A 13735-nucleotide genomic window follows, 5' to 3' on the forward strand; every position below is an offset into this window, starting at 1 on the left:
GCCAACAGGCACATGTGTATTATCAACACCAGAAGCGATAAGATGATATGAAGCGTTGGTGCTCTCGAGCATGGCGGTCCTGGACACTGCTGTATAAATCAACATCGGCACATTGCACCTAATTAGAATTGAGGTTATTTCGACGTGACGGCTGTATCACAGGAGTACAAACGTAATGTTCATAAAATTGGATGGTCAGCACTGCAACCAAAACTGACGTTTCACGAACATTATAGCGTCTATTCGAAAAGTAGTTCCGAGACCTGGCGTGGCGCTGTGGTATAATTCTTCATTGCCTCGCAGAATGCGTGGTTCGATTTCTGCTGGGACCCTGACATTTATTATTCGCATTCGTCCGGTCAACGGGGCCGATGTCAGGTTTTTTTCTTACGGCTCACGTGGTAAACTTACGTATGCGTGTTCTCGTCGTTCCTGGGTAAATACTAAGTGTAAATGACCTGTGGCACTATACCCTCATACCAGTGGCACATATCCGCCCGCGGGCAAAGGACACTGTTTGGCGGGAAGTGTTTGACGACGTACGCGACGGGATTAGGGCGTTATTTATGTCTTGATGTCCAGAATTACTAAAATACGTAAGTAAAGGGATTTTGCTTAGCGGTTATGTTTCAATGCACAGTGACCGCATAGGGTGCTTCAAAAAACATTGCTTGAAATCAATCATGTCTCTGAAATGTGGGAGCCGCGGGCTGATAGCGTAAGATCCATGGGCCACATGCCGCCCGCAAGCAACGTGTTTTAGGGCCCTGCTGTACAACACTACGCAGAATTTCATCTTTATCGCGAATGTTTATTGCGTTCTGTAAAAAAAAAAGTTTCTGGATGTACGTGCGCGGTATACACGCGTACACGTGGAAATAGACAGCATTCTTAGGCTAACATTGTCAGTAGGCACATTACGAACTATTTCACACGGTACATTATCCACATCGTAGTCGATGTGCGCCCGTTGCCAGCAGCACTATATGGTCGTGCGTGGAGCTCTTGTCGAGTTCTGGACGTGTCCGGCCGGAATCAGCATCCCGACGCGTTGGCCAGGGTTCTTCGCTTCACGCAGGGGCAGTAAATAGAGAGTTTTAGTACTGCGTACGCTGCGTACGTGGCGGCGTTGCGTACGTAAGGACGCCACGTTCTGCGTAGCGCGCATGCGCAGACCGCAACGCGCACGTATCGCGTTACGTACGCAGCCGCTACGTACGCACGCGTGAGATGCGTGCGTGCGTACGTATGAGCTGATCGCGCCACTCTCGAACAAGTTCGCGACAGCGCGAGACTTCGTTTTGCAAAATGGCGGCATCGAAGGCAAGCACCGACCGGCTCTGTGGCTTAAAATATGGCCATAATCTGACTATAACACTTGGATTGGCTCATATTGGCTGTCAACAACACGTGCTTCGATTTTGATCTACCAGATGGCGCAACACGCTTCACGCTCGTTACGTACGCGGGTACTACGGCGTACTAAAAGCCGATTAGTGGCAAACGACGCCACGTAACGCAAGGCGCTTGCGTGATGCGTACGTAGCACCATTCCGCAGTACTAAAACTCTCTAATGTTGAGTATGGTAATCGGGTCCGTCTCCAGCGTCACCGCAGTCATTGACCACGCTGTTGCGCGTAACTGTATGGCGGTGGCTGTGCGGGCGCCGTTGGCGGTGACGTGGCCGCCGCCGGGGGTTCCACGAAAGGCGCCATGTTGTGACCAACGTAGAGGGCCTCTTGTGGGTACGGCGCCGCCTGCTGGTAGTACTGTTGCTGGGGCGGGGCTAGCGGGGCCGTCAGCCGGCGCGGAGCTGGCGGCTGTGTGTAGCTGCGCACTGCTGGACCGAGCGTAGCCGGCGCCATTGGCGTGGTCAGCAGCGGCTCCTCGGCTCTCTGCGTGAAACACGTTACGTGGCTCGTTAACGTACTAAGCTTACGTGGTAAACCTAGCTGTTTAATTAGACTGCTCTTCCTGCCGATCTGGTGAACTGCGAAACCGTTCGGTCGTTCATGGAAAAACTTAAACACCAGCAACCCACTTTACTTCGATCTTTCTTTGCGCTTCGCCCTCTATTATTCCACCGTGAATCCTGAACAGGCTTCAATTTATGTTCCACTTTCTATCACTTTTTTCATATCAATGCGTTGTATTTTTGAAATGTTGCCGATTTTTGAACCGTTATATGATGTTTCTTTCTTAGTTCTGTATGAGTTTGTCATAATGTTTTTTTTTTGTGCGTGTACGCGTAAACCACTAAAATTGTGTAAGTACTGGCGTTTTACTTTGATGCACTAGTTCTTGATGGTGTAGCTCTACGTGACGTGTTTTCCTTTCCTGTCGTATCTTCACATTTGTTTCCTTATTTGTATCAGCCACCCCTGCCTAAGGCCGCATGTGTGAGGCTGGCAGTACTTCTGAAATAAATAAATAAATAAATAAATAAATAAATAAATAAATAAATAAATAAATAAATAAATAATAGAGGTAAATATATTGCGTGAATAATATGTGTAATTGGATCGTTCGAGAACAAGGAAATATCGAAATATGTTCGTGAGCGTTTGAAAACAAACCGGCATAATTAGTTGAGCATCCGCCGCTTCTGAGGGAGGCAGAGAATTGCTGCCGCCACTGCATTACGTGACACTACGCGCAAACTTCGCGTCTCTTCAGGCCAGGTGGTTAACTTGCTGATCGACGTGGCCAACACTGTGCAGTGCCGGCCGCGCGACGTGTCCGGCAACGCTGCCTTCGACGTACACATAATGTGCAGGCTCATTTCGTGCCGACCGCTTGTGCGCCCGCGCGCTCCGCGCGCTCGCGACCTTCGGCGCGTCATCGTCAAGGAGGATATATAAACCTGCTTGGTCATCGTGGCTCTGGCCGACTGGGCTGGCCCTACGTCACATCCTGTCGCCGACGGTCTTCGACGACAGCACAGCTCTGACCTACTGGGCCTACTCTACGCCATCTACAGATGCCGACAACATCTCTCGCAAGTGTATACCCCGTCCTCGGACTCCAGTGACCGTGCTTCCATCTTTCCTGTCTCTCCTATCCCCTCAGTTTGTTGTTGCTTCTTCTTCCTCTTTTCCACACCTTTACTTCTACCCTTTTTATCTCTCCTCACCCCCATCCCTTGTGAGCCCTGTGGCGGTGTCGCTCACTGAAGCAGACAATAACGGGGCTCACTTTTCTCTTCCTTTCTCTATCTTAAGAACCACTCGCTCGTTGACAAGCCTTCCCACAGAAATGATCTCGCCAAAAAACGGCCCGTGAACTTCCGAGCAAGCTCCTCTAACATCATTCACCTGGTGGATATGGTGGTAAACTTTTTTAGGGGCGAAGCTCCTTAGGTTGTGGGTCGTTCCCTAGTAGTATGTTGTATACGTTCTAGTTAGCTTTAAGAATTGCTCACTAGATGGCGTTGTGCATATATGTTCTTGGATATTTCTCTAGATTGTGTTAGTGGTTTTTGTATATTTGACGAATAAAGAGGACAGATGGCACTGTTACATTAAGAAATTCACTGTGCGTCCGCGGAGTGAATGAATGAGGCGAAGCGTCCGTCCGCCCACCCGTCCGTCCGATGCGTGCTCTAGGGTGATAGGAGTGGACAGATGGACGGACGGACGGATGGACGGGTGGGTGGATGGATGGACGGGCTGGCAGGCAGGCAGGCAGGCAGGCAGGCCGACCAATGGACGGACTCTTCGCTCCACTCATTGTCATTCACTCCGTGGATATGCTGTGAATTTTCTTTTGTATTCTAGAGGCTGTTTAGGGGCCCTTTATGAGCGATAAAGTACTATACCACTTAAAGTCGGATAAAACGACTTAAGAGGTCAGAGTAGGCCCCGCCCAGACGGCCGAATCGCCTTCCTCAATTTCCACTCTCAAAACACCCCATTATGCCTGAGAGCAAATTTTCATTCGAAGGTATCAAAATAATCGACTCTGTAAAGATAATTTCATTTGCTGGAGCCGATAGTGTCAATTCTAAAGTATTAAACATACAAACTGCATAACCAGTGTTATTGTCTCGTATCTTTCAACAGTCATTGTCATGCATCACCCTGCCGCATGATTGGAAGTTGGGCGAGATTGTTCCTGTTCCTAAGAAAGGCCCTTCAATACACAGCCCGATCTTTCTAACCAGTGTCTGCTCGAAGAATAATGGAAAAATATCATCTAAACCCATACTGTCAATTTCATAAATTCTGTAAACTTTTCAAAATCTGAGTCAACGTGGGTTTCAAAAACCTTTTTCCTGCGAAATCCAGTTAGCACCATTTTTTCATGATATCCATGTTAGCCTCGATCAAAACATACCCGTAACGCTCTTTTCATTGATTTCGAAAAAAGCTTTCGACAAGGTGCCCCATAAACGCTTGCTATTGAAACTTTCGCGACTCGACTTACATCTTGTTTCCGCTTGGGTTGAGGAGTTCCTCATTAACTGATAGCAATTCGTGCACGCAAATAATTCGTCATCAACTTCATCCACTGTCTTATCCGGAGTGCCACGAGTTACTGTACTGGGTCCACTCTTTTTAATAATTTACGTGCCAATGACCTGCCCAGTAACATTCCTTCAAACATATGCCTGTTTGCCGACGACTGCGTCGTTTATCACCCAATCATCACCCAATATCACCCAATCAGTTGGTACTTATTCCTAGGTTGTAATGGACTCTTATGGTAAACTTGCGTGTTCACTTGTAATAGAAAATGTCCTTTTGGCAGTTTCTAATTTTGGGGACTGCACGTGATACTTTCTGAAAAATGTAAGGGCATTTTACGGGCCACATGGCACGTGCACCTGAAATAAAAGTCGTTAAACATCGATCCTTGCGACGCAATATTTACCTACCAGCTCACGGCACCACTTCACGTACACGCAGATGAGGAGGAACAGGGCGACGGCCGCCACTAAGCCTCCGGCCACGCTGGCCCATGCCATGAAACCGTCTGGCACGGTGATCATGTCATCATCCCCTGCGTTCATGAAAATAGATAATAATATTAATAATTGTCATAATAATAGGCAGGGTTTCACGTCCCAAAATTACCATGTGATCGAGAGACGCCGTACGGTTGTGGAGTACTCCAGAAGTTTCGACCACTGGGGGTTATCTTTAACGTTCACCTAAATGTAAGCACGTGGGCTCCACGCATGTTCTCCTTCACCGAAAATGTGGCCTCCGTGGCCACAGACACACAGACGTGGACAGACAGACAGACAGACAGACAGACAGACAGACACGGACGGACGGACGGGCGGACAGACGGACGGATAGACAGACAGACAGACAGACAGACACAGACAGACAGACAGACAGACAGACACGGACGGACGGACGGACGGACAGACGGACGGATATATGTACAGACAGACAGACAGACAGACAGTAAAGAGAGGAAAAAAGAGGGGGGGGGGGTACTAGCCGCGTCAACATCACGTGTGGTTCAATCTCCCGCAACATTTGGAGATCAAGATAGCGGGAGGGTCGCGCCGCTTGCGAAAGGTAAGCGAATCGGATGGAAACGTTGTAAGGTGTGGTAGTGAAGATAGGCTATACCGGAGACATCGCGACCGACAGTCTGATTTATTCGGACGGTTCCAATGATGAAGCGATTTCGAAACCTCTTTGCTAATGCGCTTCGCGCAGGCTGCATATCTTACAACTGATCGGCGTTTACATAACGCTCGCAATGGGCGCCTGGTGGAGGTGTACCCTTGAAAACGATCGTAAGTGTGTAGTGCGCATCGGTGGATCGCTGGCTAGGTTGCTCTGCTGCCGACCCAAAGGGCGCGGGGTCGATCCCGGCGGCGGCAGCGGCCGCATTTGGATGGAGGCGAAATGGTGGAGGCCCATGTTCTGTGCGATGTTAGTGCGCGTTAAATAACACCAGCTGGTCGAAATTCGCGGAGCCCTGCACAACGGTGTCTCTCGTACTCATATCGTAGTACTCGCATGTGAACCCCCACTACTACTACTACTACTACTACTACTACTACTACTACTACTACTACTACTACTACTACTACTACTACTACTATTCCTACTACTACTACTACTACTAATAATAATAATAATAATAATAATAATAATAATAATGCTTTATTGTACACATCCATGAGAAATACAAAGAAACGGGCCTGTCTAAGTCCCCAGGACTTGTGCGACTAGGCCCGGCAGAGCCGGTTACAGCGATGTTGATACAAGGTAACAAAACTATTGATGTTTCCTTACCAACGAACAGACAAACGATTGACACCATAACTTTTTTTACAGGCAGTAAATAAAAAAGAGGAACAAAGGAGGTACACAGAGCATACGTGGCATACAAATAGGCCATGAGATTTTACGTTATTATTATTATTATTATTATTATTATTATTATTATTATTATTATTATTATTATTATTATTATTATTAGTAGTAGTAGTAGTAGTAGTAGTAGTAGTAATGATTGCTAGTGTAATGACCATTTCAAAATACGGCCGTTTTTGATACCGTTTAGCTCAACAAGACGCCGCCATATTACGGCTCTGCAAGAGTGACGCATATCCCTAGGAAATGGGTTTTTCGCAAGAAGTACTTCAATTCTCTCATTTGACTTGACTGCCTAGCTCCACTAATTAAGAAGTTGATTAATTTAGCTTTCCTAACTACTGTTCCCAATGATGTCTTCGACCCTCTTAGGACACCTGCCTCTCCAGAAAAAAGCAACGCTGAAAAAAGCGAGCAGAGTGCCTTTTGCTGGATTTTGGAGTATAAAAAAAAACACATTACTCGAGAAACAGCCTGACACGACTATAAGATGAACCGAAGCTTACAAATCGCATCGGGATCGGTGCTCCAGCGGGCCCCTAGTAATCTGGTGGGGTCAGCTAAGGTGACGTCCAGCAGAACGGTCAGCCAAAGACCCTTCGCAGTTGACCGCGTCCACGACCACGACCAGAGGCCCATGATGTATTTACACTGTCAGAAAAAAAAACGAAAAAAGCTTCTCTTACTCATTTCGGTGACTGCTGACTTGCCCACGTATATGACTATCTGTAAAAAATATTGTAACACTCTCGAGTTTTGCAGCTCTTACGAGAGTATGTTATCTCCAAAGGGGTTTCGCGTGTCTCAATTAAAGAGTCATGCACGTGGCAAACCTTGAATCTCAAAACAATAAGATCGGAAAACTATTTTTAACATTCTTTGGAGCGTGTGTTTAGAAGTGGTTAACCGTTTAATAGGTAGGGATAAGAGTTATTGGAGAGTACCTTAGTAACCTACGCTTCGCCGATAACATTGCATTGCTGAGTAACTCAGGGGACGAACTGCAACTCATGATTACGGAGTTAGGCAAGGAGAGCGGAAAGGTGGGTCTTAAAATTAATCAGCAGAAAATGAAAGTAATTGACAACAACCTCGGAAGAGAGAAGCGCTTCGAGATACGTAGTGTTGCTCTTCAAGTTGTAACAGACTATGTCTACTTAGGACAGGTAATAACAGCGGAGCCGAACCACGAGATTGAAGTGACTAGAAGAATAAGAATGGGGTGGAGCACATTTGGCCAGCACTCTCAAATTACGATAGGTAGATTGCCACCATCCCTTAAGAGGAAGGTATATAACAGTTGTATCTTGCCGGTACTTAGCTACGGAGCAGAAACCTGGAGACTTGCAAAGAGTGTTCAGCTTAAATTGAGGACGACGCAGCGAGCAATGGAAAGGTGTAACTTTAAGGTGTAACCTTAAGAGACAAGAAGAGAGCAGAGTGGATTAGGGAACAAACGTTGGTTAGGGATATCATAGTTGAAACCTAGAAGAGGAAATGCACATGGGCCGGGCATGTAGCGCGTAGACAGGATAACCGCTGGTCATAAAGGGTAGCTAACTGGATTCTCAGAGAAGGCAAGCGGGTTAGAGGGAGACAGAAGTTCAGGTGGGCAGATGAGATGAAGTTTGCGGGTATAAATTGGCAGCAGCAAGCTCATAAAGGAATCAACTGGCGGAACATAGAAGAGGCCTTTGTCCTGCAGTGGACGTAGTCAGGCTGATGGTGGTGGTGGTGGTGGTGGTGGTGGTGATGATGATGAATTGTTTAGAGGACTTGGTACTCCACTTGGTACTCCTCACACTTGATGAGGCCGTGTTGACAAAAATAAGATGTCCCACCACATTATTGCTATAACGGGGGACGCAGCACGACTACACAAAATGTTTGTACGTGTTTGTGTGTTTAGGAAAAACAGAACGAACAGCTGCGGTTCTGTTTTTGGGAAAAGGCCCGTGGAGAAAACTAGATTTTGACAAAAGGTGACCGCCAAACATGATCGGGTAACGTGAAACGATATTTACTGTCAATATGATTCGGGAATAGAATCGACCTCTGGAATTCAGGGAAGCGAGAAATCGGATGTCTAGACGAATGTCCATTATTTGTTTTACAGTGACTCCATCATACAAAGAGGTAAATAGCAGAATAGTTTGAAAGCATCACTATCATTCGGGTTACATCAGAGTGACTTATATGCAAACTTAGGCTAGGTAACATATTGCTACGTGTACCACTTCCTGTACCACGATCTCCTGTACAGGAAATCGTGGTACTTTCCTGTACCACGATCTGCAAAGGATGTACGCAGCTTTGTTGGACTATGTTCCTACCTCCGACGCTTCGTGAACAAATTTGCGCACATAGCGAGGCCGCTTACGCAGCTCCTCAAGAAAGACGTCCTGTTTTCATGGGGCTCCGAAGAGGCTTCTGCGTTCTCGACTTTCATCGCTCTTCTCCTCCGATTCTGGCACACTTCAACCCTGCTGCCCCTACGGAAATCTGTACAGATGCAAGTGGACATGGCATTAGTGCAGTGATGGCTCAGAAACAACATGGCCATGATTGCGTTATTGCATATGCCAGCCGCCTCCTATCCGCCCCTGAACGTAACTATTCGATCACAGAGCGTGAGTGCTTGGCTCTTGTATGGGCGGTGGCGAAATTTCGACCTTATCTATACGGACGCTCATTTTAGGTAGTTACCGACCACCACGCGCTCTGCTGGCTCAACTCTCCGAAAGATCCATCAGGCCGGCTTGGTCGCTGGGCTTTGCGCCTGCTAGAGTTTTCCTATTCGGTGGTCTACAAATCTGGCCGCCTACACAATGATGCCGATTGCGTCTCCCGATACCCCGTCGACGATCCCGAGGACACTGACGAGCCCACGGAGACAACTCTATCTTGTCAGTGTCCGACTTCCTTAATATTGGGGAAGAACAGAAGCGCGATCCAGTGCTGCTTGACATCATCAGCCGTATGGAATCCTCCTCAAATGATGCTTCCGTCCGCTACTTTGTCATTCAAAAGGGTGTGCTATACCGTCGCGATTTCCGACCAGACGGGCCCGACCTTCTCATTGTTGTGCCTAAGAATTTGCGCCGCTGTTTTCTCACCGAACTTCACGGCGCTCCCACGGCTGGACACCTTGGCGTATCCCGCACGTACGAGCGCGTCCGGCGCCGTTTTTTCTGGCCAGGCCTTGCTCGTTCGGTACGCCGATATGTTGCCACGTGTGACCTATGCCAACGTCGTAAGATATCGTCGCTTCTACCCGCTGGCCATCTTAAACCAAATGACATACCCGCGGAACCATTTTACCGTGTTGGGTTAGACCTGCTTGGTCCTTTTCCCACATCAACATTGGGAAACAAATGAATAGCCGTTATTACAGACTACGCTACACGCTACGCTATTACGCGAGCTCTACCGACCAGCTGTGCAACCGACGTCGCTGACTTCTTGTTACGGGACGTTATATTGATTCACGGTGCTCCGAGACAGCTTCTCACAGACTGTGGCCGTACATTTGTATCGCAAGTCATCGTCGACATTCTGAGTTCTTGTTCTACGCAACACGCACTGACAACCACTTCAACCGCCCTCGAACAAACGGCCTCACGGAACGATTTAACCGCACTCTAACAAATATGCTCGCTATGTACGTGTCGTCCGACCACCGAGACTGGGACCTTGCCTTTCCCTACGCAACTTTCGCGTATAATTCATCCCGTCACGACACAGCGGGCTTTTCGCCGTTCTACTTATTGTACGGAAGAGAGCCGACTTTACCACTGAAGACAGTCATCTCAGCTCACACCTCGTCCACCAGCGAATATGCCCGCGACGCGATTGCGCGAGCCGATCATGCCCGTCAGCTCGCTCGCGCTCGGCTGATGGCGTCGCAAACCAACCAATGCCGTCGGTACGATGCGGAACATAGAGACGTACATTTCGCTCCCGGTACCCTCGTTTCACCTTGGTCTCCTAATCGTTGGCTATAGCCTATCAGAAAAACTTCTATCTCATTACACGGAACCCTGCCGTATATTGCGTCAAGTAACACCTGTCACCTACGAGATCAGCCCCATCTGTCCATCATCATCGACTATGCGGTCCAGTGATATCGTACACGTCTCGCGGATCAAGCCCTACAATAATGCGTCAGATAACGACCTTTAAAGCACCGGGACGGTGCCTCCGCCGCCGGGGGTCATGCTACGTGCCAGTGCATGGAGCTGAAGAAGACGAAGGAGATAGAATGGCGTGAGCTAATCTGTGTGGCTGGCGCTGCTCGCTTAACCGGCCGTAAATACATCGGTGAATACCCCTCCGAGTCGGTCTCCTTCTCGTAACAATATAAAGTAACATGTGCGATGTAACATATACAGTAACTTGCACACGTATGACATGTGCAAGTATACCGCCATCTCTGGATGTTCGCAGCGGTCGCCTGTTGTAATTTAATGGGAAAGATGCTAAGGGAAATCATATCTTGCGAAATGAGCTAGTTGCCGACTCCCGGTTTATGCAGCAGAGACTCAGTGGAAGTCTAGTGAAATTAGTGTCGCATTACAAACCGCGTGGCCTCCCAAGAGTGTTTAATGGAATTCCAAGTGTTTGAAAGGCATTGCAACCCATGGGATGTTGAACACACAGAATGTTGAACATAGGGAATGTTGAACAGAGCCCATGGGCTCTGTTCAACTGTTCTCGGAAGACGCACGCTTTGGGGCCACATACAGTGTGTTCCAAAACGTTGGGAACATTTCTTTCACGATCGCCGAGTAGCCAGCAACGATATATGTTGGGTTCAGATTGGGAAAAGATGTTAATTTGTGAAACACTTAACGGAAGCATAAACACCAAAGAACTCTAAACGGAAAGTAGACATATGCACGCATTGGGCACACAAGTGACTGTCTGCCTCGTACCTATGTATTCGTACGCTCTGACATGGCAGATTGGTCACGCATTCTGCGTGCCGGGCGCTGTCAGTTTTGACATCGCCGCTAAAATTCAATTGGGAGTATTTGAAATTGCGAGCTACTTTTATGGTTTCCAAGGTGTGGGTATAAGGCGTCTATGGCGTAAATTCTTATCCACTACATCTCACTAACACGAATACCCCTAATCCTAATGACTTAGAAAAAAATCTATTAACAAATTTCTGTTGTTAGGTTGCGTCAATGTAATTTTAGCTGCAGTTAATTTTCTCCACCTCGACAAATTGTTTGTGTGCGAAAACAACAGAAACCTTCATGTCGCAGAATTAGTATAAAACGCCTGTATTGTAAAGAAACAAAACAGCCTGTACATTCCGACCAAACTTTCTTGATTAGGCAAAAGCCAGTTAGCCCTACAATCAGCCGTACGTAAGGAAACATGGCACATCGCAATTTCGGAGAAGTAAGGCGTCGGGAAGAGGCGCGTGGGGCGGAATGGAGGATCCCAAATAAACTATAGTCCCCAACCCCGCTTCTCTGATAGCGCTGAGTCATGCTTTTGATAGTCACAGAACGGATATTTTTAAGCATTCTTTTTTTTTTTCACAAGCCATTGTCGAATGGAATATGTTACCAGCTGATTCAGTTGGCCGCAAGGCTACGGATTAATTCTATGAGACACTGTGTTCCCCGCAGTAATGCCTAAGATGGCGCTGCGGGTAATCTTGAAAATAAATAAATAAAATAAAAACAGCGTTATTTTCATCTTATTCCCAGGAATTATAATAACGGCATCAGCGATGAAGAGGAAATCGCATGCCCATATTGGTTACTCTTCACAGCGTGTCTAAAGTAATAGGTTAGTTCATCAGAGCAAACATGAAACCACTAAACTCCATGACTGCTATCATCTTGATTGATACAACGTACACCAGACGACGACGAAGAATAAGAAACAGTTATTTCGATGTCGTGTTCCCCCACTAGACTTTCACTTGTACAGGGCTGGTCTGACGATATCACCCCTCTGCCAATTCGGCAGAGAGCTGGAAGATAATGCGGATTACGTTTTGTCATGTTTAAGATACTCTCGTATTAGAACTCGACTCCTTATTACTCCTCTTGCAAAAATAGGCTTGACCTATCGGAGGAAAATGTTTGAAGCTTCGGTGCGTCAGGCTTGAGATGACTGCCACAGGGATGCCTTTCATGCCGTGTGTAATTTTGTTACAACCACTCAAAGAGAACCATTTTGATCTCGTATATAAAATAGTTGTCATTTCAATAAGGTAAAACCTAAGTTTTCAAAATTGTTTCCATCAGGTTAATACAGTCTGAAATACAAGCTGAAAAGCTTAACACTGGTAGTTTAAATTCAATACATTACGTATTATTGCCGTTTAATTTGTTTGTTTGTTTACCTACCATACCTGAAATAACATTTAAGTCTCAACGTCGCATTCTCGGCCAATCCCTTGGAGTGGGGGCATACGTGCCATTTATCGAAGGAAACAAACAAACAAGTAAGCTGTCGTCTCGCCTGTACAGTGTCAACCAAAATGAACCCATGAAATCTCGCTCGGGCTTCCATTCTTATCTATGAATGCGAATTCGACTCGTATTGTGTTGCGACGAGACGTGACAGCATCAAAGCGATCGCCACAAGTGGCACTACGTGGCTATATCGAACATATCGTCTAATCTCCACGCTTATAAAGACAAACCGCGTGACAAAGAGGGGTATATACGCACGTGTACTCTTTGCGCAGCCGTTGCGTTCACGTATATCTTTCAGCAAACCAGTAAAAAAAAAACAAAAAGTCCACGAGCATTCACTCCCACTGCTGCAATGCGCGTTAATAGCTGGGAAAGCTCGTCAGCTGGCTTCGCGACACACCACTAGTCCCTCGTGAAGCTCTTTATCGCGATACGTCGATAACGAAGTTTGTATACAGGGGTTAGAGGTCAGTTAGTCGCCGCGTGGCCACTACATCCTCAGGCAGTGTTGTCGTTGGGTGGAAGTGAAAAGGCGCCAGAACTCAAGCCAAAAGTAGCCAAAGTAGCCCCGTCATTTAATGTCATCGCCGAATTCGTATCGAAATAAAACAAGAGTCGTATTATGAACAGTCTGAATAAACAAAACCGTTTTGAATAATTAAAATCGGAAATTCAAAGGTGCCCGGGAAACGCTTCATGAGCGTGGTCGTAAAACGCTGCCGATAGGTAGAGGCTCCCGAGAACACGCGAGCCAAATATCGTAGCGCAGCAAGCGGCCTGTAATTCGCGATTCTCGAATTCAACTTAAAATTGCATTCTCTTCTCCCGACAAATGACGGAAGAAGCCTAAATCTCTCTCGTCACAGCCGTTGTATCAGCCATTGGCTGATTTGAACGTGGCGCGCTAGGTGGTTACATGGTCCGCCGCTGGAGGCTGCGACTTGTGGACG

General features: G+C 47.1%; 1 protein-coding gene across 1 annotated transcript; it reads right to left on the reverse strand.

The window, feature by feature from the left end:
- Positions 1–809: 809 nt before the first annotated feature.
- Positions 810–13151, reverse strand: LOC142774359 (uncharacterized). Its single transcript, XM_075874747.1, has 4 exons — positions 13041–13151; positions 6849–6993; positions 4878–5002; positions 810–1896 (listed from the first exon to the last, which is right to left on the reverse strand). The coding sequence occupies exons 2-4, from the start codon at positions 6979–6981 to the stop codon at positions 1618–1620; spliced, it is 537 nt and encodes a 178-aa protein (XP_075730862.1). The 5' UTR covers positions 6982–6993; positions 13041–13151; the 3' UTR covers positions 810–1617.
- Positions 13152–13735: the final 584 nt, after the last annotated feature.

The sequence above is a fragment of the Rhipicephalus microplus genome, chromosome 10 (assembly GCF_043290135.1).
Source record: "Rhipicephalus microplus isolate Deutch F79 chromosome 10, USDA_Rmic, whole genome shotgun sequence".
In the NCBI taxonomy this organism is placed as follows: Eukaryota; Metazoa; Arthropoda; class Arachnida; order Ixodida; family Ixodidae; genus Rhipicephalus; species Rhipicephalus microplus.